Here is a 27,108-nt window from a genome sequence, read left to right on the forward strand (position 1 = left end):
CTTTAACACAATTTCCATACAATACGGATCATACTAAGTGTATTAGAGAAGGGTTGGCTGTGTAAATAGTATATTACTATAATTGAGAATGCAACAAAAGTAAATAGTACAAATATCAAAATATAGAAGACCTATTTAATGTTTATAATAACTTGTAATAGATGCTATTATCTCTCACTCTAGACAATGAATATATACAAGAGAATAATAAGTTTCAAAGTTAATTGATGCTATGTATAAAAAAATTATGGATCACATAATAAATAAATTGTAGATCGCATAATAAATAACTGTTATTGATAGCTATATTTAAAATTAGACGTTATGCCACAAAACCATGAGTAACAATTGGAATATATTTAAATGTAGAAAAGAAGATACATTGAAAACGCAATATACATAGATATTCTTTAAATTAAAAAGCAAAATTTTGTTAACATATTTCTGTCCTTAACAAATATTTAATTATACTACTTTTTCTAAAATATTTCTGTACTCAAATTTTGTATCACTAAAAAGTATTCTCAAAATAATCTTCAATCAAACGTTAATTGAAATACAATGAAATTTATTTTACTTTGTATACTTATATAAGTCTACTTTCTCACGTGCTTATACTATATAAATTATCTCATATATAGAGAACACATGAAATACATTATTATAATTATTTAAAAATATTTCATTTTTAAGAAAGTTCTTTAAAAACATGTAAGTATTACACTTTTCGCAAAATATTAATTTATAATAACAAGTTCCAGCTTTTTACATCATTTTTTAAGAGAATAAGAAATTTTATTAATCACTGAACACAGAATATGTAATTGCAAAATACAGTAATTCAATAAAAAAAAGAAAAACATGATATTCAGTAAGAATATCATGTAGTAAAGTAATTTCTTTTAAATGGCATGCGTTATGTATTTTACTATAATCACTGTTTTAATAAATGACGATAAAAATACTTAAATGTCTAGATATTATTACATGTAAGTTTATGTTAAACACTCTTGCTAAGTATTTTTAAGCATGTTTTAACTTGAACTTTCTCAATGTTTCTTCTTTTAATCGCTGCAATAAATTGTAGCCATTGAAAGTGTTAAAGTACTACACTTTCTAAAATCAACTGAAAGCTGTTCTTGATGATAATCAAATTCTAATGTAAAATATTAAATTGGAAAATTGAAACCCAAAATATTATAACAGCTCTCTTTCAAGTTATTAACATTTGATATGACATGACCAGCTAAGTGTATGATAATTTTAGTGTTTACGTAACTTATATAAGTTCATCACTCTTTTCTTTGTATTTTCATTAAAAAAGAATTTGTTGCTTCCCTGAATCTGCAACATTAGCTATGATTATAAACACAGAGTTTGACCTGTACTCAGTGTCCTAATTTAGATCACTGTTAGATACAATTCAGCTTCATCCAGAATTTTTGATATGCCTGAATTATTATGTTCAATCCGTCCTCTGGGTAACAGGTGGAAATTCTGCATCATCTTTCAAACGGAACGAACCCGAAAATCCTGGCGGACTCTCAGTCGCTGCTATCATCTCGTGATACTTCTCTGATTCTATAAATCCATTCATGAATTTCAGTTACTGTTATAAAAATATGTCAATTTATAATTCAATAATACGTGACGTATTTTTCTTATCAACTGCACTTGAGACTCTATTTTACTATTAATTAAAGGTAAATAAATATCATTAAAATAACACTAATATAATATAACAGAATTACTTTAATGTCTAGACGCTTTATCATTCTTTGTCAATGCAGTAGGAGCAGTTATTAGTACTTGTTCAATCAAAGCAACAACAACAATAATAATAACAGTAGTAATAATAATAATTGTAATGATAACAAAAGACTGAGATTAATATCAATAGTTTTAAAATGTATAGGTAAGTATGTATGAGCATATTTAAATGAAGCTATATTAAATTTGTTGTTATTGTTAAAGTAAACACCATCTTGTTATCTTTACCATATTACTACTTCATATATGTTATAGTATTACAAATGCACAACAATCAAATTTAAGAAATGTCATTATCAGTTACATCATTAGTTAATATTCAGTAGAATATTTACAATTTCCCTAGTTTTGCAGAATATAAATACTCTGACACAATTGAAGAAACATTTACCCTCCCAAACTTTACTAATTTTTTGCCTGTATATATCATTTTGTAATATTATATTTAAAAACATACATAATGGATATATACACATAGAACTGATTAGAAAAGTACTTATTTTATATATTAAAAATATATAAAATATTTTTATGGTTATCACTGGAATTACTTCTGAAAATGAAACTAAAGCTTTAATATATAATTTGCAATGTAAATATAATACCATTATAAGGAAATTATAAAAAAATATTTACATTTATGTATCTTTATTTTACTTTTTCATATTAGGATGCAGTTGTCTACTTATTATATATATATATATATATATATATATATATATATATATATATATATATATATATATATATATATATATATATATATCTTATAAAAATTTCAACGTTTAATAAAAAACAAAATCTGGATGTGCAGATTTTCAATTTAAAGAATATTAATAATTTCTTTTATACAGTAACTGTTTAATAGTTTTTTAATGTTATATTTGATGATGTTATAAATATGTTCAAATTATAATTGATTATTATTAAATATGTATACACCTTACTACATTATAATCTTTCCACACAATTACCTGTTGAATTGTTTGATATTCAAAAAAATATTTCAAGTAGAATTTAGTTTGTTTCAAAGGAATACACATTATTACAGACATTCCTTGCCTAGGTAAAGGTACCTCAAATTCAATTTTTCTACTTATATAATATAATATATACATATAATTACTTTATCTCAGAATGAATTGCGCATATAGTTAAACAAAAATACATAGTACTATCTAAGAACAAAAAATTACTTTTCAAATCTTACAACCCCTATATAGACAAGACTTGTGCCCATGTCTATTATAATATTACCCTTGAAATGAATAAATTCTATTTGACATATACTTTTCAGAAATGAGTAGTTCAGGAGATAATTGCATGAAAAAATATATAATTTAATACTCAAATAAAAATTTAGTATCATGAACCATGTATAAATTATAACTCAATGTTACATTCATTCTTTTTTCTATATGTACATACTTATGATAAAATGAGAGTTTTACAACGGAAATAGTACAGTTGAAAATTTGTTTCACTAAATTTATGTGGAAAATGAGAGTGAAGAAAAAGCAAGGGGCAGAATAGAGGATATACCAGTACCTGACATGGAGTCTGGTGAGCGGCCGCGTAACACACCCGCGTAGCTATTTATGCAGGCTTCAGTGGATAATAAAAAGAAAAAAATTACATCAAGTGAGGTCAATTGTTGGGGCCCCCCTCTCTTTAGCCCCTATAGAAGCTGCTTGCTTAATTGAAAGGGGTTAGAAGCAAGAAAATAGAAAATATAAAGTAATCAATATAAAAATGATATGCAGTACCAGCATAAAGGATTAGACAAGTGGTATTCATTCGAGTCTAGCTATAATTTATAAAATTGAATAAAATAGAATAGAATAGAACTCAAAAAATAATAATTAATTTTATTATAACATTAGAAACATTGTTTTTGTTAAAAATAAAGACACTATAAGAATTATATATAACTTATGTAAAACAATTGCAAAACCACTGTTTCTCTTAATACTTACAAAAATATAATTCATATTATTCTGTATTTATATCTTAATCATTGTTAAAATAATAAATTACTATATATATATCACAATTTAAATTAATTGAAGTAATGTCCCAAAACCAACACAAGTTACATATAGTAAAAAAACATAACTGAACTAATAACAAAATTTCTGAAAAATGCATATGAAATTTATTCTATCATATAAATTAAGTGATAACGTAGATAAAAAAAATTAATAACTTCTGTTGTCAATATAAGATATATATACTTATTTAAAAAAATTTTTAAATTTGATTAATTAGTTTTCCAACTAACATTTAACTACAACTTTACTTTTATCTACCATAAGCAAAGCACTATAAAGCAAAGTCTTAAAATCTTATAATAAAAACTAATTGCATATTATAAACTGTATAAATAAAACTGTTCTATAAGGTACATTTAAGATCTAAATTTAATTTTTATACTTTAATTACGAGCATATCTTTAATTTCAAACATCTGCACATCCTTAATATGTGTGTATATGTGATGTTACAAAAAATACATATATACTAAAATAATTAAATAACTACTACCTTTAAAAATTTCATTCTCTTTTTTAAATACAATTAAAACTGATATGTACCAGAAACATAAAAAATTAATTATAATATTTACATCTGTTAATTTATATTCCATTCTTTCATAATCAGTGTAAATTTAGTCCCCATTTTGCTGAACATTTATAAATATTATTTAATAACTCAGATGTGTATTACAATCCATATATTTTATCATTTTTATTTTTTAAATGAGCACATAGTTTAAACAATAAAAATGATAAATCAAATTTTCATGTTGAACTCATATAAAATTTTTTTTATATTCAGATAAGTATATTAGTTAAGAAAGTTATATTATGTAGAATTTTAAAAGATATTTTTGCATTTTTTTCAATGGTGATATATGTATATGTATATATAGTATTATTTGAAAAATCTTAGTTAATAATCTAATGAAACATAAAAGCACGAATAATATTATTGTAACATTCTGTTGGTTGTAGGTCATTACTATTCATTAACTTCAATATTTATGGAAACAAGAATAAATTATATTACAGGAAAGCATAATTTTTGTGATTCTGTGTGTAAAAAGCATTTATCATGTCATACAATATTCACTTAGATTCATATCTATATGTACAAGAATATAATTTGATTTAAATGAATTATTACATTGTACAATAGTATTTAATTTGTAAAATTAAAGAAAATTTTATCATTAATGTATAATGTGAAATTATTTTAATTATTTGCATTTTATAATAAAAAATAGATGGTATGGTATGTAAAATTTACATTGTCAAAATTAATATTCATTTACTCATGTAAGTGTACAATTTCTTTAATAATTTTGTTATTAATCATAATATTGTTTCATATAAAAGTAATTTATATTTTATATACAAGTAAATGCACATATGCATTAACACATGTATAATTGTAGTTTGAGTATATATAAATGCTGCGCATGGGACATTTATGACACATCTAAATGTGTGCTGATATGTCTTAAAAACAGAGGAGGCAATACCAAACTTAATCTGTAAATGTTTTAATACATAAAAATTTTTAAGCATTGCATTAAGTTATTTCAAAATAAAAATTCTATCAGTATATATATAGAATACTAAATTCAAATAAATCCTATATCAATATAGGCATGTTAATGGTAACATGTCAGTTTTGTATGAGTGATATATTTTTATAGTTAATTTGCTAGATATTAAGAGTTACTTGTATTTTTAATATACCAGTACATTTATAATATTACTATACCTGTATTTTGTACTATCCGTGCAGTAGTTTCTGAAGGGGTTTCTCCAGAGCCTGACCCCACTGTAGATACGCTAGCACAGTCTACTTCATCCCGTTTGCCATCTAATCTATAAATTTAATTTATTATTAAATTACATCCTATCTTTTTACAAGTAAGAAATTTGATTAAAATAATTTATAAATTGCCAAATGTATTTGAAATAAAATAGAATGATATAACTAAAAGTAATTTGTACGAATATTGTATTCTATTATTATTTTGCAATTATCAAAAAAATATACATGGTATTTTATTCAAATTAATTACAGGAACATTTTTACTACATATTGTTGTTCAATAAAAGTATTTTCAATTATATCGATCGTTTATTTGCTATAAAATATGTAACATTTAAACAATTCTTTCATCAAGTATAAGTTATAGTGTTCTATTTGATAATCTCTAAAAGCAGATACAGAGGAAGGATAATTCAATTAGTAGAAAAAAATTAGAAAAAATAGTTTATACAAAATAGAGAAATAGTGATCACATATTAATACTATAATACTTAAATTAGATCTGTAGCACATTACATTTTAAAGGTACAAACCTATGTTGTTTAAGCAATGTACAGTCTCCACCTTCTGTTGAATCCAAATTATAAACATACAAATAACCCTCGGCACTAGCCACCAACAACCTCAATACTTTGTGTACACTGCATGATAATAGATAATATTAGAGGAAAAAATATTCATGTGTGTGTGTGCATGACAAGTATTAACTTAGTTAAACTTACACTGTGATGGCACAAACATTTTTTAACCCTTGAAATGGTAAATGGACACTGGCAAAGGCACGTCCTTGATTAAATACATCAGTTACTTGTGATGGCAAATAATTAGCTGATGCAGACACAGCCTTTGTTAAATATCCCATCCAAGTTTGCGATTCTTCTGTTGCTTGTCGTAATCTGTAGTAATAAAACATAATCGAAACATAACAGTGTTCAAATCTAAACAAATGAAGATAAATTACATACGCTTCCTTTGGCTCTTCCAACTTGAAAATATGTACTGTTTCTGTATTACTCGAACAACAAAGGAACATAGAATCCATACTGAAAGCAAGACTGCTTATAGATACGCATCGTTTAACTCCACGACGAAACTCGAACAGCTTTGTACCATCATGAACCTTTGGAAATATAAAAAATCTTTAACAATGCATTCAGATTTAAGAAATGCACGAGTGATTAAACTTACATGAAAAACTCTGATTACAGTACCCTTCTCAGAAGCAGTAGCTACTTTGGTACCATTAGGACTAAATGCAAGTGCTGCCAATGGACTATCATGTGCTGGAATCATAGTTTTAGCTTGCTAAAAATAAAAAAAGTGTACGGATTTAAAATATATGCACAGTTTTTGATTTTACAGAGATTTTTAAAACATTACTTACAAGATTAATTGCGTCAAATATTTGAACTTCACCAATTGTGTTCGAACCTGGATAAGCTAAATAGCAATTATCACTATTTATTGATAATGTACACAAGCCTGCTAAATTAGGAGGCGTATCACGAATTGTGTGTAACACTTTCATATCCCTTATATTATGAATATATAATGATTCTTCCAAACATACCACTAATCTCTGCAAATTTATATTATTTTATAATTTCTATGACTTTATACAATAAAGTGAAATTATATTAGTAAAGCATACAGTGACTAATGAAATTATTTATGCATAAGCATAATTTTAGCTCTCATTTTGGAAAAGATGCTATAAATGAAAAAATATCTAGCTAAAAAATAAATTTAAATAAGTTTTATGAGTTTCAATAGAAAAAAACACAAAGAATAATAAATTATGATATTAGATAAATATGAATAAATGTATCTCTTTTCAGCTATGAGATGAATAATTGTTAACGTAGCCAAGTTTCTCAAAGTTCTTGGACATGTAAGTCAAAATTGACCTACATATAATTTTATTCAAGGGCTAACACTATTATTATACAAATATATTTCAAGATTAATAAGTATCTTGATAATTGTTTAAAATATTCCTGTCTAATTTTAAATAATAGTTGGCATTTATATAAATTAATTTATATTACAATACTATTATTTATAATCATTATTACAATATATACAAAGAAACTTACTGCTCTATTCAGTTTCACAGCCAAAATAGTATTAGAATAACTATAATGGCAAATTTCTGTACCCTTTCTGAAGTGACAAACTTTGAGTTTGCGAGGTGATCTTAAACTAACCACTGCCACAAGACTGCTGCTGAATAGTCGTTCAACGATGTATATGTCCTCAGTATCTATAGTTTATATAAATTATGTATAATTTTTGTAGTATAATAAAAATATAAATAATATACAAGAGTATAAAAGTATATTAAAGGCACAAAATAACCTACATAATAAAGAATGTAATAGAACATATTAGAAACAATAAAATGGACATTAACACGTTAAATACTATGGTTCTCACTGATATCCAGCACTTAACTAGCCAGTGACACTTTGATAAATATTGGTAACCAAGAAAATACTAACATTGGTAATTTATAATTTAATTAAAATAAATATGGCAATATTTATGAAATTTACAATATCTTCATTGTTATTAAAATGATACAAAGAAAGTTATACACCATAAAATATAATGACACATTCTGACATTAGGTGCAAGTTGGTCTGGTATTCAACGTGTTAATTAAACATATATACATTTGCGGTATTTGGCTACAAATGGACTACAATGATAGGTCTGAAAAATTTCAAAAATCATTTTTAAAGATATGTAAAATTATATATAATTACCATTTTCATATATTTTTTCAAGATTATCAACAGAGTTTAAAGAAAAGAGTTTGTAGCCTGTCTTTGATCCTACTGCTAAAGATCTGGAATCAATTTTGTGTAGAGCAATTATTAATGTCATTAATATGTAAAAATGTAAAGTATATCATTATTATCATTAAGTATATACATGTATCATTCAATATTTTTCAACTTACATTATTAATTATTACAAATTTTACCGATAATGAAATGAATACAAAATATTACATATATAATATGAACAATGTAGATTAAAAGCAAAAAAGACAAAATGCCTTATTCCAACAAAAGTAAAACATTAGTTACATATGAAGAAACAATAGAAAAAATAGGAAAGTAGTATAGGAGGAATCACAATCCACACAAAAACATCTTTGACGCATGGTGTAATCAATGATATAGTTGCCAGATAGGTATGTACATCACGAATATGCAATTAGTAAGTAAAAGGAGGTGAATAATGTAGGCAACAGAAACATCACAATGAACAAAAATATGTATATAAAACGTCAATAGTATAAAGAACTTATTGCAATATTGTTATGTACATTTCATTAAACATAAATTAGTATACAAAATTAGTATACATATATGTACTCATATTTCCATAATTCTTAAAAGAAAGATATACTTTTTAGCTGAATATTAAGGTAAAATATAAGGTTAGGGAATGAAAGGACTACGTCCTCCCACTTTATTAGTCACACTTTTAGAGTGCGACACTTACGTGCAATCCTGATTGAAGTTAACAAAGAAAACACGACTTTGAGAATCAGTAGTCTGATTTGCGAGGTTCATTAGTCCTGATATACTGTATTTTAATCCTTGTGTCAATACATCCACGTTATGCACAAGATTTTGCATAAATTGCACGGATAGTCCGCGTAAGAACACTTTATCCACTTCTGCCTTAATTTCTTTTTATACCCTTTCCTTTCTTTATTTTTATTACTTCTCTTTGTCTGCCTCTCTTCTTTTTTGTACGTATGTACGCTAATACAAATACACGCACGCGCACGCTAGCAAGAATTGTGAACAGATGTCGAACCTAATGTCGAACAATTCCTACAAGTGATTATATGGTATAGTATATACTACTCGTATATATGTATAATGTGTGTATATACATGCTTGTACACATAGATACTTGCATACAATGCATAGCATCGTTCCATACATTGAACAGCTGACAGTCTGAACAGTTGAACTCACGGAACGATGAAACTGAAACATCAAATTTTAGTTCATACATCTTTCAATAGTTCATGTTCATACGCCTTAAAAAACGATACAAAGAATTACATGATACTGACGTTTACATGTCAATATGTATATATATATATATATATATATATATTTATATTTATTTATTTATTTATTTATATTTATATTTTACTTTATAATAGTAAACTTCATCTTACAATAAATTGAATTAATAACCTGGATGCAAATATTATTTGTTTAAAACTGTACAATGGTAGCCGATAACATCTGGCAAAAAATATAATATACATTTGTTTAAATCATGGTAAAAATATTTCGAGCAATATAAATAACATTTGAATCTATTTGTATATATGAACAAAATTTCAATTATGGTATAAATCTATTAATTTTTACCAAATTTCTAAAGTAAATCGAAACTAGCGCCTACGACATATCAAGATCGATGCACAACAGGTTACTTCAGAGCACGTTAAGACGGACATGCAATGTAACAAGATGTCACGTTCTCTACTTCGTAGGCGACTCGTTGCCTAATCATCAACCCTGATTAAAACAATCATTGAACTCTCCTTCTCCCCATAAAGCCCCCTCCTTTTTCCTTCCTAACTTATTTTTGCGTCATTGATTCTTGCTTATTTTATTCTTAAAAGTATCGCGTGACATTGAGGTAAAATAAAGGAATTCATTTAAATATTTGATGCTAAAGATTCTTTTAAATATTTGATTTGGACAATGTCTGATTCAGTAATTCTAAAATGATTATTCATTAACAGCAAAATATTTCAAATATTATATTTAATACTTCTGAAAATTTCTTCAGCATCGTTTAAAATTATCTTACGCATTTTCTCTTTTCTCTTCCTTAATCTATATGTATATATAATATAATAATTATTATATATATGCATTAATGCATACATTACAATTTCTACGTTTTATTTTAAATAATAATATGTAGGATGGCATTTAAAGGAGTGTAATCAAATACATTTTTGATCGAGTTTATTGCGAATAGACAGATAAACTACAAGTGCACTACGTTATATACTTATTATATATTATATAACTTTGTAATACATATATGAATATGTAGACATATATATGTACATGTTATCTATTATGCACTTTGTCGATCTGTCTTCTTTATAAGCAAGTCATGATTGTTCAAAGAGCGTTCAGTAGTGCTGTGACAACGGTGGCGGTAGTGAGAAAGCTGAATAAGTATAATTCGATTTTTGTACGAAAAATGTATTAGCTCTGTTAATCTAATATTTTACGTATATAATTTTAAAGAATGAGATAAGAAATAAACAACGATTTCGTTAATGAATATTTTATATTGATCGTAAAGTTAATTGACTGTATTCTCAGAGATCCTACATACTATACACTAAAATTTATCGAATTTCTTTAAAAATAATGGATATATTTAGTCTTCATCGATTTGTCGCGGCACCAATAAAAAACCTTTTACCATTTCAACGCATTAAAGAGTAAGATATAGCACCTAATATTAATTAATAGTTTTAACCTATCCACATTTTATATTTCATTAACTCGATTAACATTTGTAACTGGTGTTATAGAATGATTGTTTAAATTAATGTGTAGTACTATTATAAAACCAATTGTATAGTATTTTGTCCTTGCATGATATTTATTTTATTTGCCTTTTTGAGTGTAAAACTGTAGTTTGTATTCATATTTGTAAATTGCTCTAAAGCATAACATTTTATATTTTTAATGTAGCATGTTATCTATCTTATATTATATTTTTCTTGTATGTCTGTATGAAACTTTGGAATTTTATTCCCTTATATGTATAACTGATTTTAATATGTGTACACAAGAAAGTTACAAAAAAATCATATCTCTTGTATACTAATAAAGTAGAAAACTTGATTTGTAAATATTACTTTGATTAATAAATTTCAAGAACCTATCACTTTCATGCATTTTTATTTTTATTCTCTTCAAATAAACTTCCTAGAATGTATTTTTCTATTTCATCCTACTCGCTACATAGTAAAACTAACTGTAGTTTGCATGTATTGACTATTTTAACTAAACTTACTTAAATATAATGCATCATTACTCTGCTTATTGTAAGTGTAGACAAAGAAGTAATTTTATCAAGTAATCTAAACAGCATCTACAAGTCATAGATATTCAATTATTCAGATATGAAATATATGTTTGTGTATTACTGTAAAATCTAGATTAGTAAGTGATTGTGCTTTTCATTTTTGAATTATTAACATTTCTATGTGTAAATACTAGAATATGGCTGTTCTATATTTGTATTAGACAGTACAAGTTCATTTGACCACTACATTTGTGTTCATATCTATGATTTAAACAATAAGTACTCAATTATTTACTAATACAATGATCGCTACATAAGACGTGAAATATTATAATGTGTAAGTGTTTGTTATTGTGGTAATCATACACACCACATTCTTTCAATCTGTTCAGAATATAGGTAATTGCTTTATAATTTTTCTTAAGTTAAAATTGGGTTCATTTTAGACTAATTAATATTCTATTGTACTTTTTGGTAGGTTTTACCTTTTATAATCTGTTGCATCTTCCTTATATTTACAATAATGCTAGCTCTGGTGACAATTTATCAGATATCCCATAGGTTGAATTTGAAATCATTTCTAAAGCAGAATGTTTTCCTTAAGAAATTGTAACTCTTAAATATTTCTCAGGGTGTTCTTTCAATTATTTATCTTTATTTTATATATAGTGACTTTGAAAAATTGTTATTACTTTGACTTTATTCTCTTCCGTGTAGATTCAATACTGAAACTAACAATATTTATTAAATAACAAAATAATAAATATGATAATATTACAATTAAACTTTGTTTGTATTTTATCTTTTTGATTTAATGATCATGAAGAATTGTTTTACAGTTATGTTGCAGATAGAAGGACATTTTACACTTAGTGTTGAAATTTACTAAATTACAATCTTGGATATTTCATAGAAATATGCAACAAATATACAAACTGTAGGAAGTGAATAATATAACGTTATAAGTGAAGGAAATACAAACTCCTTAAAGAAATAAAATTTTTTCTAATTTTCTAATATACTTTAGAGTTTTATCGCGAACTGCAGAAAATAACAATTGTTATTACATAACTACAATTTTATTAATTTAGTTTCAATAAAGAATTAAAAAATTTGAATTGTTTATGTATCTATTATCCCTTGAAAAATATTAATAAATATTATAACTTACTAATTTGATAAGTATTTCTTTTTTCATTCATTATAGAATATTTATAGGACATTTATCAGTGTAGTGTAGGTTAGTTTTCATTATTTTCAATATATTGACCAATCACAGAGCTCATGGTACGGTAGATTCAGCGGTAGTATTGGGTGTGCACCTCCGGCAAATCGTCAATATTACACAACAAATACATAAAAATTAAAAAATTACAGCAAATTATTCGTTATTTACGAATAATAAATAAAATTATTATTTTTATGTCATGAATAAATTATATTTGTTCATTATTCAATGTGAATAGAGTAAAACCATAGAACAAAAAATCAAATAGTTTAAGCTTTTTCAGAAAATATCGACTACAACTTAAGATTTGCCCTGGTTTCAGATGTTCTGCATCACATTTCATTTTAAATAGAATCAATAACATCAATGTTAAACTATTAAATCTTGATTTCGTTTTGTTTCTATTCGATTTGTTCGCACACTTAAAATGTTCAAAACAGAATTTATTCCAACCTCTCCATAGTAGTTCTACTTTGCGTGAAGTTTATCTACGAAACTTGATCCATCCTGTGGTTCCCTGATGGCATCAAATTTATCCTTGTATTCAATAATCATAACGAGTTCCTGGCTTACCTAGGTTTGTCAGTGCTCTAAGATCGTTAAGTGTATTTTTTTTTAAGTTCTCTCTTGCCAAGCACTTACGTAATTCATTGATCTAATTCGCAACAATATTCTTTATTACATTAGATATACTTCTATTTTTCCTCTTTACAATTTGGTCGTACCCTATAAATTTTGTTTGAAATATTTTTTCGTATCTTCCACGTTTATTAAATTATTTAACTCATCTCCATTTAAACTTGCATTCGAATTGACTAGAGCAGGAAAAACTTGGTGAAAATTGTAACATGTGGTCACCTTTCTGGGGGCAAATGTAGAATGTCAGAATTTTTTGCAGAATGAACACTATCAAACATTTATTTAGTATAGCAGTTTAATATACTGTACATATGTATATTCTTATATACATGTACATTTACGTTGAAAAAAAACATCGGAAAAACAAAAATTTCAAATTCATACTCTATACAGGGTATTTCTCTGAAAAAGGTCACCCAACTATCTTCTTTGTTTTTAATGATATTAAAACTATTTAAAAATAGTTTCAAAGGCGAAAAAATATCATGGATTAAATTAAATTTTAATTTAGATTAATTTCCTAGAAATTTTCAAACAGCCATCTTTCACAAGAAAAAATATATATACATTTCTTTTATTACATCTTATAGTGGATAAAAAGATGTCTTCAAATGCAAGAATTATGCTCTTAAGTACTTTAATCGTTTTGTTAAATAGAATATATATTTAATTATTTATAACAAGAATTTTTTATTATTTTGTAATAAAATCATTATATTAATTTGTATATTATAAATTTCTTTCTCATATGTTGTTTAACATGTATATATATATATATATATATACACAATTACACATTAAATCTTTCATAATTGTACATATATATATATATATATATATATATATATATATATATATATATATACATATATTGTATTAGAAAAATGTGTTAAATTCTTACAGTATAAAATGGATGAACCCTCCAGCATGTACAAATGAAGCTTATACACCTACTTCTGTTGAACATATAGCAAATGTAGCTACTCATGGAATTTGGGTATTACCATCTGTCCTGGGTAGCTTGGAACTAATTCGACGCTCTACAACATGGACACAATTAGTATCAGCTTGTGTTTATGGTACATCTTTGATTCTTCTTTTTACAGTTTCAACATTTTTTCACAGTATACATTACTGTAATAATAACAGGTACTTTTTTTATATATATGTTATTTAATTTATACATTTATATATAGAAGGAATAATTTTTATAATGCATTATATTACAGACAACTTAAAGATGCACTGCATCGTTTTGATCGTGCCATGATTTATATTTTTATTGCTGCTAGTTATTTTCCTTGGTTAAATCTAGATCATTTCCCAGATGATGAATTATTCTTTCCAATGCGTTATGTTGTTTGGATTCTGGCAATACTGGGTATACTATATCAACAAATCTTTCATGAACGATATAAAATGTTAGAAACAATTATTTATTTAGTTATGGGAATTGGACCTAGTATTGCAATTATTAATGTTGTAAGTATATATAATTATATTTTCAAATGATTGTTGTATTAGTAATTATCATAAAAGAATTAATATTATATAATTACAGTATAATTATTATAACATTGCTGAATTAAAAATGGGTGGGCTGTTGTACATTAGTGGCTTGGTATTCTTCAAATCTGATGGAAGAGTACCATGTGCGCATGCAATTTGGCATCTCTTTGTTGCTGCAGCAGCTGGATTTCACTATTATGCTATATTATGTCATATCTTTCCCATAATAACTTTGTCAGATAATTTTAAAACGACAGATGTGCCATCGCTAGCACAGTTGTTAAAATCTCGTGTTCAAGAATTATGAACACAAACATTTTCAATATTTATTTTTCATTCTAAAGAAATTTTGAAAAGCAGAAAATTTAATACAAAAGTGACAAAATAAATATTAATTTATAGATATGAAATTAAATGGAAATTGCTAAGTTTTGGCAATTAGAAATTGAAAAAATCAAGATTATATAATACAGAGGACGTAATACAATTAGAAAGTAATTATATTAAGTACCTGAAACATTGTTATTTATATATACAGGATAAACCATAAATTTTTCAACTTATTTTAAACCATAGATATATACCATGATAATTTATACCATGATGTATACAGTCCACCCTGCATATTGTATACATACATAAATAGGATACCTACAGATGAGTTATATAACTAATACAAGATTATCTTGTTTTTATTGTTTGTTTTGAAGCTGTCTCTCCCTTCAGCTATTATTTTATTGTGATATGGAAAGTATAAATGATTTTGAAATATTGATAACCACAAACAAAATGAAAAATGTAGTCCTAATTTTTGCCTTATTTTGATTTGTAGTCATTTTTTAAATCGTTTACCAATAGTTTTTAAACACCCTGTATATATAAATAATAATTTATAAATTGTGGACACTCATCAAAATATTTTTATAAGAGTTACTGACAATGGTATATTGTTTAGTTATTACCAAATTACAATTTAGAGTATAAATTTTTATGTACTTGTACAAGAAAAGCAACTTATATACATTTTAATAATTTTGGAAATTAGATGCAATAAACATAAAATCTAGCAGATCTTGAAAAATACCTATCAGAATATACATACGTTATCTGTCTAAAACAATATATGTACAGCAATTATTTTCTAATAATGTTCTATAATATTTTGATAGCGTCTCTCTGAACTTTTATACAAAGCTCTCTTGTAGACTATAAAATATACATTACATAAATAATGTATTTCAACTATTTTAATAATTTAGAAACAATAGAAATTTCTTGTTTGTAATAAATTTTTTCTATTTATGCAAGTATTGTGCCAAAATTTACATTTACATAACATGAATATAAACAAATAACTAAATTTTTAAGTTATATTCTATGGAATAAATAGTGCAAATAAATGATACATTTAGTTACTTTTCTTAAAAAACATCCTAATATACCAAAAAATATTTTGATAATGTAATCATTATTTCTTTTATCGCTTATTACCTTTCTATATGGAAATAATAAGAATTTCAAATATAGTATCCACTTATATGTACCAGGAATAATCCTATACAATTATAGTTCTGTCTACAAAATAATTTTTTTATAGTTCCTACATGTATTTTATATAAAATAAAGCCAACTAGTGAATGCAATCTTTGTACATGACCTTTTTGTTATATTTTATTCTATAAATTTCTCCCATAGAGATACATGTTTCTAATCGATGTGATTAATATTCTAAATTATCAAAAAGTATATTGAATATTAATATTGCAAACATATTGTTATTTTTAAACTGATAACTGTTTAGTAGTTTGATTCAATTGAATAACTGGGATGCACTGATTTATGACAAGAAAGCGTCAAGTAAAAGAAAAAATAAATAAAATTTATACAGTTAACCCATTTCGGGTTGATTTCGTTAACCCATCGGGATGACGATACTTTGAACTGATGCGGAAGCAATAAGCCCACACTGTAGTGAGCATTTAAATTGTTACATATAAAGGCCAATAACCTCTTCGACTTGGTAACTATGGTTTAAGATCCTGCCACGTTACCACGTGTTATCAGTATACTACTTTTTCAAAACATTAAAAGTACATCTACCGATACCAGTTTTGAGATAACTCACTACTGTTTCTAAAATACAACTTGATATTATTTGTAAGATATTTAAATTTACTTTGTGAACATCAAACCACACATGTATTGTAATCTATAAACAAGCGAGCCAAAGGTGCCACATAATGGATATCTGGTTTTATTACTGTAGTCAAATTTAGATATGATAATATGATATCTCCAAAAAGAGGAAGACAAAATTATATAGATTATAAATGTATTGATTGAATTTTAATCTAAAAATGTTCCTCTTCTTGTACATCTAGTAATTTTCTGTCTTAAATTCATGAATCTAGTAATAAATGTCGATCATAGTAACAAACATAGTCTTATTGTATAAAACATTTGTATTATCGTATATTTAAAATGGTCAAAGATAATAGTGATGCTTTGCAATTGATTATATGAAATATGTTCTATAATTGATGTATAAATTTTCAGGGAATTTTGATAAAAAGATTGTATCAACAATATCATTGGGTTGCAATTTATTACATTTTCCTTATTATATTATTTAAACTGTATTTATGTCTGAAATATTTTATCGATCGAAGTATCCATTTCAAAGGGAAATATAAATTATCTGTGTATATATTACACTTTATGTACGTTTATTGAAAACAAATTTGTAACTCGAATGATTTTAATCGGTCGGCCATCTGCTGATGTTGTAGCCAAAGCCACGTCATATTTTGTATGCTTTGTGAGTTAGGTGTGTGTGAAGTATTTCTGAATTCTCTAATAGAAATTATTTTTCAACGATTGAAAACATGAATATATTTCGGCTCGTAGGTGACTTATCGCATCTTCTTGCTGTTATTATACTTCTTCTTAAAATCTGGAAAACACGAAGCTGTGCCGGTACATATTACTGATACTTCTTATCTATTGCTTACAATTCTATTAAAATATAAAATATTTTACATTTTAATGTTAATCATCTCTTAATGTTTCATCTGTAACAATATTTAGTGTATGTATATTGCAGGTATTAGTGGAAAATCGCAAATTTTATTTGCAATTGTATATATAACACGTTATCTAGACCTGGCAACAACATATATTTCAGCATACAATACATTTATGAAAGTTATTTTCGTTGTAACTTCAATTGCTACGGTTTTTTTAATGTATGTGAAATTTAAAGCTACTTATGACCACAATCATGATACATTTAGGTATGTTCTTTATAATACATACATTTCTAATGAATATTTTTAAAAATTAGTTTTTTATAATAATAACATCTGTTGCTTGTTTTTTAGGATTGAGTTCTTAATACTACCTACTTTGGCATTGGCACTGTTAATTAATCATGAATTCACAGTTGTAGAAGTTTTGTGGACATTCAGCATTTATTTAGAATCTGTAGCCATATTGCCACAATTATTTCTAGTATCAAAAACAGGAGAAGCAGAGAGTATTACCAGTCATTATCTTTTCGCTTTGGGATCGTATAGAGGTCTTTATTTATTAAACTGGATATACCGTTACTATGCTGAAGATTATCATGATCTAATTGCTATAGTTGCTGGTTTAGTACAAACGGTCCTTTATTGCGACTTTTTCTACCTGTATATTACCAAAGTACTCAAAGGCAAGAAATTACAACTACCTGCCTAGTTATTTAAAAGTATTATAATATGGAAAATTTTATGTATATTGCTCAAATGAGTAATATTATTATTAATTGAATTGACATAAATTTGGCAATATTTAAAAATTCAAGGAATGTTAATGTACAAAGTATACATTTTATTAGTTGTAAAGCATTCCATTTTCTTGTACTTTCAATATCATTAAACATTAATGTATAATTTTTCATCTTAATTCCCATATGGTTCTATTTATATCAAAAAAGAAATTACTGTCATTAATTTTTCAGCGCATATTACATCTTAAAATTATGCATGATACATGACGTATAATATCTATTTCATTCATTTAATTAATGAATATGTAAAATACAAAATAATTAGAAAGAGAAGTTATGAAGTTATGATTTCAAAATTTGTTAGTTTATAGGATCTAAGTATATAATGTGTACATTGAACTTTTGATACATTAACTTTTTATTCAAAAGAAATTGAGTGATATTAAAGAGTTAACAACGTAGAGTTATATACTTTACTAAATCAGTTACATGTATTGCTTCCCTAAGACTTGTTGATCTGTCCTTTATATGTATAATGCCATTTTCAAGACTAGTCGTATTAACTGAAACTGTGAAAGGAACCAAGCATGTATCTATAATTTCTTTTGAGGTAGTCAATATTGTATCCACACCTTTCGCTCTTAGCATATTATTTAAGTACAATATGAAGCGACTCAAATCATCATTTTGAGTATTGTCTTCATCATTTAATGATTTTATATGAAATGCAACTTTATATGGTGCTAATTTGGAATGAATATGCATTTTGGTTGATTTGTTCATGTCAAATGCGTCACAAAGTAATGCACAACAACCCCAATCCAAAGATATCATATGCTCAACCATTTGTATATCAGAAAAATCTTTTTTACTATCAACCTGAAAATAAAATATATCATGAAGACTAATATTTTTAAATTTCTATAAATGAAAGTGTATGAAAATAAAAACAAAGGACCTTAGAGAATAGATTTTGAACATCAGCATGGTAAGTTATTTTCTCCACAACAATACTGCCAAATGGGAATTGTACTTCCACATCTACTAAATCAAGATTTTTTACTTTCTTTGTGTCTGTGAGCTTAAATCTAGAAGGGCATTGTGCTAATCTACGCCACCAAATTTTACGTTCTTTTTGTATTTTATGAAATAAGTCTTTTGCTTCTGTATTACTTGTAAAAATAGTTATGCCAGCAGTTTTGTGTTGAAAATTCAATTTTTGTATGTTTGTTACACTTTGATTCCAAGAATTTCTTGAATTTTTTATTGTAGCTAATCCAAATGGTATATCATCCATTGTATTTTTTACAACAAAATTTAAGGTACTGATACATTCATCTGACAAGAATATATTGTAACGCGACATTGTAACACAATGTAAAAACCAATGTTCTTCAAGGTTCTTCAATAACATTTTACCTTGAGGTCCATATATAAGTCCATGTTCTGTAAGACTAATAAAATGTGTACTTAATTCTTTTAAAATATGTGTTATGTTCATTGTGTTTCTATAGGACTTTGCAATGGTGCTACAAAATATTCTTCTTCTAAAACGGCAGCATTCATTAAAATTTCTTTTCTCGATGTATTCTCTACGTTATCGTTTCGTAAAGGGATCAACTGTTTTTCGAATGGACTATACATGGGCTCGACTTCTTCGAGAATTTTTGTAGTACGTAACTGTTCTGTAAAAGCAATGGCAGTCTGTAGAACAGAAATACCATAATCACGATCAATATTAAGTAAAGATAATTGTTCCAATTTATTTATTATTTCTTGCTTTGGAATTGATACTGCCATACTTGTAGCTGAATGTACATGTTTTACATAATGAAGATGCAAGAATAAATTTGAAAATCTTGGTAATAATATATGCTTCAGTTCCTGATTATATCGAATAAAAGTCATTCGAAAGTTATTCATAACTGTTTAATATTGTCACTCAGTAAGCCACTAAATTTTTATCAAATAGTTATTTTACGATAAAATATATTATCGTTGTATTTAATACAATTTCAAAATCGTTTTAGATATATTACAATTTATATTAATTACCAGTATAATCTGTGTATTTATTAAAATTTGAAATAATACGTATTGATTGTACTACCTAACTGTTAATATGATAGTACCGCAGAAGAACTTATAGAAGCGACATTTCCACTTGTCCTCAGCACTTGTTTTCCTGCGCATGTGTTGTTAAATAATATTTAGGTTAAGTTGCTTTGCTTCGATGTTCTATTATCTTTATTTAAAAGAAAAGCACCTAAATATTGTATATCATATTGTATGCTATATTTACTTTGAAAGTGTTATGTTTCTTTCGAACGTTTTATTAAAGTATCGAATGTTTTAAGGAAGCTTACAACTCGAGCGTAGGCGGGACATTGAATACGAAGCGGCAGATTGGAATGGATGTGCGGTGGTAAGGACAATACTCATAGTAGATATATGTGTAGATACTTAATTTCACTATTCCAACGCTTAAGCCATGGTTTTATCATTCAATTAAGTATTTACGTACTCAGAGCCTTATTGACGATCCACTAGCAAAAATTTGATTATTTAATCTAAAATTTATTGTATTTTATATACATCATGTCTAGAATTGAATATATTTAAATAAACTAAACCCATTTTGATGTTTCAAAAAATTCTATTCCTTCAGTTTTCAGTCGATTAAGTATTGGCCGATAAATATCTGGAGTAAATGGACGAATTACTCCTCGTTGTTGTATTTCACCTGTTAACAAGAAATACATGTAATTTAGAGATATTATATTTATTTTTCTATCTCTCATTTGCTGACTATGAATAGTCAAGTAACAAATAAATTTTATCCATTATACTTGAATATATTCTTTAATACTATATTCTTTAAAATTAAATGAGAATATTACCATCAAGAATCATTTTAACTGTAATTGCTGTTGGGTATCCAACTGTACGTGCCATAGCAGAATAACCTCGTGTTTCTCCATACAATACTAAATTGATTCCTCTATTTTCTCTTCTGTTGTCAGGCCAAAGTATTTCTATGTCATGTCTTAAAATTACAAGGTCTCGTTCGTTCTCTTCATAGCATAGTTTTTTCGACAAATAATGCGTCAAAGTATCAATAGGAGTATTTAATTTCAGTACTAAATCTTCTTGAAGAAGTCCCAAATCCTCAATTGCCTTCACACTATCTTCCGAATTCAACATTTCTGCTAATTTTCTTTTCAAATTTTCATAAAAAATGTTGTCATTTGCCAAACCAAGTAAATTGCAAATTAATACTCTCTGGAATAAAAAAATGTAGATACTTAAAATTTCCTTAAACTTGAAATTTAAAATATAAGTGATTTATTTTTGTTTACATACCCATGTAATATCTGGTCCATTTGGATGTAAACTTGGATGTGGATTGTGGTCAGTTAGTCCAAGACATTGTAGAGCACATATGGTATTGCAAAAGCCTTTAAATCTTAATGTACCTCGTACTACTGTATTAGCAGTTTTGATGCCATATAGATTTCTATAAATTGTACTATCTCGATTTGGAAAGCCTTCCAGTGCAAAACCTGGTAAGAAGTCCAAATCCTGAACTGCAGACATAAGACTTCCTCCTGATTGAATTTCTACAATCTATAAATTAAAATCTATTATTATGAAATTTAATGCTCAACAAGCTATACTTCTATGTATAAAAGTACATTTAAGAAAAAGAATTTTTTTGTTTAGTTTTATAAATATACTTATATTACATTAAATATAAATATACTTAAACTTACTTCTTTATTATGGTAGAATTTTGCTGGTGCCAATGTATTCATTAACACTCCACGTGGTGACCAACTAAATTTATATCGTAAAGGATTAGAGGAACATTCTGGTGCAGGTAAGCCACCACACCAAGATACAAAAGACTCAATTTTTCCACCAGCTTGCTTAACATTGTCAAAACATTCTAAAGCCAATAAATGATCAATACCAGGATCTAATCCTACTTCAGTAATTATGGTTACTTCTGCTGCTTTAGCCCTGATATTTAAATCAATATATGTATATTGGTTACACATTTAATGTTCATAATTATAATTTATACAAATGTATACAGAATTTCCTACTTTAATATATCATTTCAAAATATTTTAAAAAGTATGTATTATGTAGATTATACGAAATCGAGAGGATATCGCAAGTTACATTGTGAGTAATATCTGAAATGTCTACATATATTTTTTAAGCACTTACTCTTCATGTAAAGCTTCAATATCTTCATTCATATAACTTGCTGTTACTAAATGAGTTTTAGCACGTATGCATACATCTGCAATGACATGATGCAGAGAATAAGGTAGCAATGAAACTACCACGTCTGCAGTTTTAACAATATCATTTAAAGTATCGGGACGTTCAATTACATTTAATAAAACTGGTTCCACACCAGGAAACTTATTTGCTAATACATCTGCCTCCTCTTTAAATTGAGATGCAACAATTAAGTGTATATTAGAATCTCTGTGTAAATATTCCACCAATGGTGCGGAAACATGTCCTGCACCTAGGACAACAACCTACTTACAAAAAAGAAGATGACTTTGAGCATAAAGTGGTAAACTAGACTGACTTTCTGTTTCTGGAAGATGTTTCTGGAAAAACATACCGTTTTATTTTGTACTTCTCTACTATCTGCTTTATGCTTGCAACGCTGATTTAGTGACCTTAGATCTTGAATATATTCAAAATTAGGAGTTAATCGTCCATTTGATGCTATTATCGCACCATGTACCGCTGGAGTAAAATTATGTTCTTCTAATGGTATTTTTGCATCTGATTGAATAATATCCAATGCGTAAGGATATAAAAGGTTTCCAAAGAAATCGGTCGATTCTTTCGGTAGTTGAGTGGGCATATTATCAATTGAACAGACTAACACTCCAGGCCCTTTAAAAGATTTTGTATCTTTATTACGATCAGCATCGTATAAACAAAACGGTGTGTCAATTGTGGTGCATTCGTTCATGAATCTAAAACCATTTTACAAACAAGCAAATTCAAAGTTAATGTTTATATTTATTAAAGTATTATATACATGCGTATTTGTGATCTTACTCGATACTGCCACCAGGATCTGCAGATATATCACAGATGGCTAATATTCTGTGAGGTAAAGCAGGAGCACCAACACTTGTTGATAACCAGGGAGTGTAAGCTGGTCTCAATAAATATTTTGCATCTGGTATAGTTAATAACTTAGGCGAGTCGACAGCCCAATATATTCCATTTATTATCACTGATGCATATGGTGCAATTTTTTTGCTGAAAGTGGAAATATATCTCTCAGGATGCTTGTCACACTCATCAGAATCAAAGCCACCTCCTTCTTTTCTTTCTAGATGATGCCTTCGTCTTACCTCGCAACCATATATCTTTGTTGTATCTATAAAAAAATTTGTCTTATTTATTTTAAATGTATTTATATTATTATCTAAATTATCATATGATGCATATTTACAAAGGCACTCTAATACCCTACAGATAATGCTTTGGGAATTATTTTCGGAGTGATTTCGAGAATGCTGATTAATCATACACGTAGTAGCTGATCTTCGGCGGTAGCGTTGGGTACGCGGCGACCAATGTGTTAAGCTCGAATAAATAAGTCAAAGCATATGCTGAATCAGTCTTAGTCAAAATTTACGTCAGATTATTTGGAACATTATTTAATACTTGGAAGTTACGGTATTGAACTAGTGATCTTCAGTCCCATCAGACGCTTTTCTTCTGGGATCAGAGTTGATCGAACACCTGTTACGGTACACTTGTTACGATACGGGATTTACATCCCCAAAGTATCCAAGTATACGAGTGAAGAGAACTTTTTTTGTCAGCTCAGAAAAGAATAAGAATGTACAAAGCTTACCGCCATGTTCGGCAACTTTTTTTAGCATTTCAGGTGGTACGTATTCGTGCGGAAGCTCTTGAAAAACTTCTTGACCGCCTTGACTGACATTACCGCTACCGGTGAAAATAAAGGTCAATGGTCCAATTGATTTTGGCATAGCGCCTAGTGCTATTTCATATCCTGCGTCTCGTATAGCTTGTCGTGCCATGGCAGAATCTCTATAATTATGCGCTGGTCCAATGTGCTGATAAACAATAATATCCATTATTTATATGTACATATACTTATAATGTAAGTCATAGATGTTTAATTTTTTAAGCTACATATAACAAGGTCATTGTACATAAGCTATATTACATACTAAAATACTTCTGTTGTAAATAGAAAGGTATGTGTCATATCAATTATATATTTTACATTAGCATTATGGTATGTAATACACATTTTACTTATTGACAGTGTACTTAATAAAAAATATCAGACTTTATATATCAATGTAACATAAGAAGATATGTTCACACCTTGTAATTTGAACTACTTCGGTAGGTACGTTAAATATAATTCCCAAACTCTCCACACTAAATTATAGAGAGCATAATAAAACTGGTTGGTGGTTCAGAATACGTGGCATCAAGTCTCGTAAGATGATAGGTTTATCCTGTATCTTACCTCACGGTTTGTGGCTTTGTGTTGAAACCACGGTATGGATATGGCAATCCTGAGGTGCCCTAGCCTCCATGTATGGAAGATATGCTCCTCAGGGGCCACGGCCGACCTCTGATTATTTGTCGGCCGCGGTACGGGCTTTACGACCCCCAGGTCCCGAGTACGCGAGTTAGTGAGAAATTATCCTGCTGACCCAGGAGTCGCAGCGAAGGGATTTAGGAATTTTGATGACTAAGGTGAAGGCTTGCCTAATCATTGTACGTGAATTCGGGAGGATAGCGATGTGTGAGTGACCCCGGTGTTGTCAGAAGACCCTGTGATTTGACCCCTCTTACTTAGGAAAGGAAATTTCTAATACCTATAGGTCCCCGGCACGGAAGGAGGCCGGACGTGTTCTTATAAACTCCCGGCCCTTTTCCATATTCCCGGTGGCTGACCATAGTAGGGGTTTTAGCCAGTAAGAGTACAGCATTACTTCAGGGTCTCCCTCAAACTCCGGGCCGCTCATGAGGATTTCTTCCACATAGAAAAAAAGAGGCTTAGTCTCATTTATGCTCGTACCAAGCATACATTACATTTTATATATTAAGCTTAGCAATTAATGTATTCAGATTATCTTACCATGAATGGTGTATGATGCCCTAGCGCAAGTAATCTTAATCCAAGTCCATGCAATATATTCACCATACCAGCTACACCAGCATATTTTCCAAAAGCCACTACTCTTTGTCCATTACTGTCTGTTAATTTTTCATAATCCAACAAACGTATATTTTTTTCAAGAATAGCATCTAAAAGAGGCATGTTACTTTCCTGTGCCTTGATAGTATGGGAAAAAAAACAATAAGTTTTATTGGATATTAGTTGGTCCACAGGAACTTGTTTCACTCCAAAAATAACAGAAGCAGAACTAATATCCTCTTGTAATATAGCACCTGCAGCTTGGTAAGATTGTGCAGGATAAGCTCTTCTATTACTAGGTTGTACAATTACTTTTGCTCCTGCTCTAATCAATCGTCTAACATTTGCAGGTGCTAAAGGAGCTCTTCTTTCCCATACTGATTGATCTTCTCTTCTAATTGCTATTATTTTACCACTCAAGTTCTGTAAAAAAATATTTTCCTTTAAAATATATTATTTTTACAACATTATTTCATATTTATTTATTTTTATGTTTGTATATATTTCTTACGTTGATATAACGAACTGAAGACATACAGGCATGTGCTGCTAATAAATTCACATTGAATTCATGTTTATATAATTGTAAAATCCTCATAATTCTTTTATAATAATTTTAAACTTTTTAAAAAACAGTGTTTATACACATAATACACATATGTACACACACATCAATTTTGACTATTTTAATTAAATCTACAATAGTCAAATAACAATAAAGTATTATGTCTTACGATATAATGTAGTCACTTCTACATCAAAGCTGTTTTATTACTGTATTGATGTTACATGGGTCAGTAAGGTCAATGTAGATCTCAGAGTGGGTTACTACATCACTGATAAACTTGTAGTGACATCCTTATCAAAATAATTTTACTTTTTTTAACCATATGACTCCTATCATTGTGATTAGTTCAGGTTGAAAGAATTTCATATTTCAACATCACATAAACATACCTTTAATAATAATAACATGAAATATATAGTAATCAATGCAATTTTTAATCAG

General features: G+C 27.5%; 6 protein-coding genes across 12 annotated transcripts; 2 read left to right on the forward strand and 4 right to left on the reverse strand.

Annotated features, from left to right (window-relative positions):
* Window positions 1–754: 754 nt before the first annotated feature.
* Window positions 755–9,469, reverse strand: Atg18a (Autophagy-related 18a). Of its 4 annotated transcripts, XM_076893656.1 has the most exons (12): window positions 9,132–9,469; window positions 8,384–8,466; window positions 7,712–7,878; window positions 7,000–7,194; window positions 6,804–6,920; window positions 6,581–6,735; window positions 6,338–6,511; window positions 6,149–6,256; window positions 5,559–5,665; window positions 3,319–3,375; window positions 1,421–1,581; window positions 755–1,344 (listed from the first exon to the last, which is right to left on the reverse strand). In XM_076893656.1, the coding sequence occupies exons 1-11, from the start codon at window positions 9,266–9,268 to the stop codon at window positions 1,466–1,468; spliced, it is 1,416 nt and encodes a 471-aa protein (XP_076749771.1). In that variant the 5' UTR covers window positions 9,269–9,469; the 3' UTR covers window positions 755–1,344; window positions 1,421–1,465. The 4 variants fall into 4 exon arrangements, with proteins under 4 accessions (XP_076749771.1, XP_076749769.1, XP_076749772.1 ...); XM_076893654.1 differs by having other exon boundaries at window positions 758–1,581; XM_076893657.1 differs by lacking the exon at window positions 3,319–3,375 and having other exon boundaries at window positions 760–1,581.
* A 1,207-nt stretch (window positions 9,470–10,676) lies between these two features.
* On the forward strand, window positions 10,677–15,662 carry LOC143423070 (monocyte to macrophage differentiation factor 2). Of its 2 annotated transcripts, none has more exons than XM_076894134.1 (5): window positions 10,677–10,879; window positions 11,065–11,124; window positions 14,488–14,733; window positions 14,814–15,066; window positions 15,146–15,662. In XM_076894134.1, the coding sequence occupies exons 1-5, from the start codon at window positions 10,788–10,790 to the stop codon at window positions 15,398–15,400; spliced, it is 906 nt and encodes a 301-aa protein (XP_076750249.1). In that variant the 5' UTR covers window positions 10,677–10,787; the 3' UTR covers window positions 15,401–15,662. The 2 variants fall into 2 exon arrangements, with proteins under 2 accessions (XP_076750249.1, XP_076750251.1); XM_076894136.1 differs by having other exon boundaries at window positions 10,677–10,852.
* A 2,193-nt stretch (window positions 15,663–17,855) lies between these two features.
* Kdelr (ER lumen protein-retaining receptor) lies at window positions 17,856–19,038 on the forward strand. Its single transcript, XM_076894215.1, has 3 exons — window positions 17,856–18,069; window positions 18,197–18,386; window positions 18,474–19,038. Exons 1-3 carry the CDS (start codon window positions 17,979–17,981, stop codon window positions 18,829–18,831), a joined length of 639 nt encoding a protein of 212 aa, XP_076750330.1. The 5' UTR covers window positions 17,856–17,978; the 3' UTR covers window positions 18,832–19,038.
* Window positions 19,039–19,262: 224 nt separating this feature from the next.
* Window positions 19,263–20,363, reverse strand: Dnapol-gamma35 (DNA polymerase subunit gamma-2, mitochondrial). Of its 2 annotated transcripts, XM_076894211.1 has the most exons (3): window positions 19,821–20,363; window positions 19,495–19,741; window positions 19,263–19,431 (listed from the first exon to the last, which is right to left on the reverse strand). In XM_076894211.1, the coding sequence occupies exons 1-3, from the start codon at window positions 20,361–20,363 to the stop codon at window positions 19,313–19,315; spliced, it is 909 nt and encodes a 302-aa protein (XP_076750326.1). In that variant the 3' UTR covers window positions 19,263–19,312. The 2 variants fall into 2 exon arrangements, with proteins under 2 accessions (XP_076750326.1, XP_076750325.1); XM_076894210.1 differs by having other exon boundaries at window positions 19,263–19,741.
* Gatc (glutamyl-tRNA(Gln) amidotransferase subunit C, mitochondrial) lies at window positions 20,111–21,049 on the reverse strand. Its single transcript, XM_076894216.1, has one exon. The coding sequence runs from the start codon at window positions 20,783–20,785 to the stop codon at window positions 20,360–20,362; it is 426 nt and encodes a 141-aa protein (XP_076750331.1). The 5' UTR covers window positions 20,786–21,049; the 3' UTR covers window positions 20,111–20,359.
* Window positions 21,050–21,418: 369 nt separating this feature from the next.
* Window positions 21,419–27,043, reverse strand: Lkrsdh (lysine ketoglutarate reductase/saccharopine dehydrogenase). 2 transcript variants are annotated; one of them, XM_076894207.1, is made up of 10 exons: window positions 26,611–27,043; window positions 26,040–26,522; window positions 24,771–24,996; window positions 23,960–24,287; window positions 23,511–23,874; window positions 23,099–23,421; window positions 22,636–22,885; window positions 22,226–22,489; window positions 21,763–22,144; window positions 21,419–21,605 (listed from the first exon to the last, which is right to left on the reverse strand). In XM_076894207.1, exons 1-10 carry the CDS (start codon window positions 26,695–26,697, stop codon window positions 21,490–21,492), a joined length of 2,823 nt encoding a protein of 940 aa, XP_076750322.1. In that variant the 5' UTR covers window positions 26,698–27,043; the 3' UTR covers window positions 21,419–21,489. The 2 variants fall into 2 exon arrangements, with proteins under 2 accessions (XP_076750322.1, XP_076750323.1); XM_076894208.1 differs by lacking the exon at window positions 21,763–22,144 and having other exon boundaries at window positions 21,494–21,605.
* Between the last annotated feature and the right edge of the window lie 65 nt (window positions 27,044–27,108).

This window comes from Xylocopa sonorina, chromosome 4 (genome assembly GCF_050948175.1).
Source record: "Xylocopa sonorina isolate GNS202 chromosome 4, iyXylSono1_principal, whole genome shotgun sequence".
Lineage (NCBI taxonomy): Eukaryota > Metazoa > Arthropoda > Insecta > Hymenoptera > Apidae > Xylocopa > Xylocopa sonorina.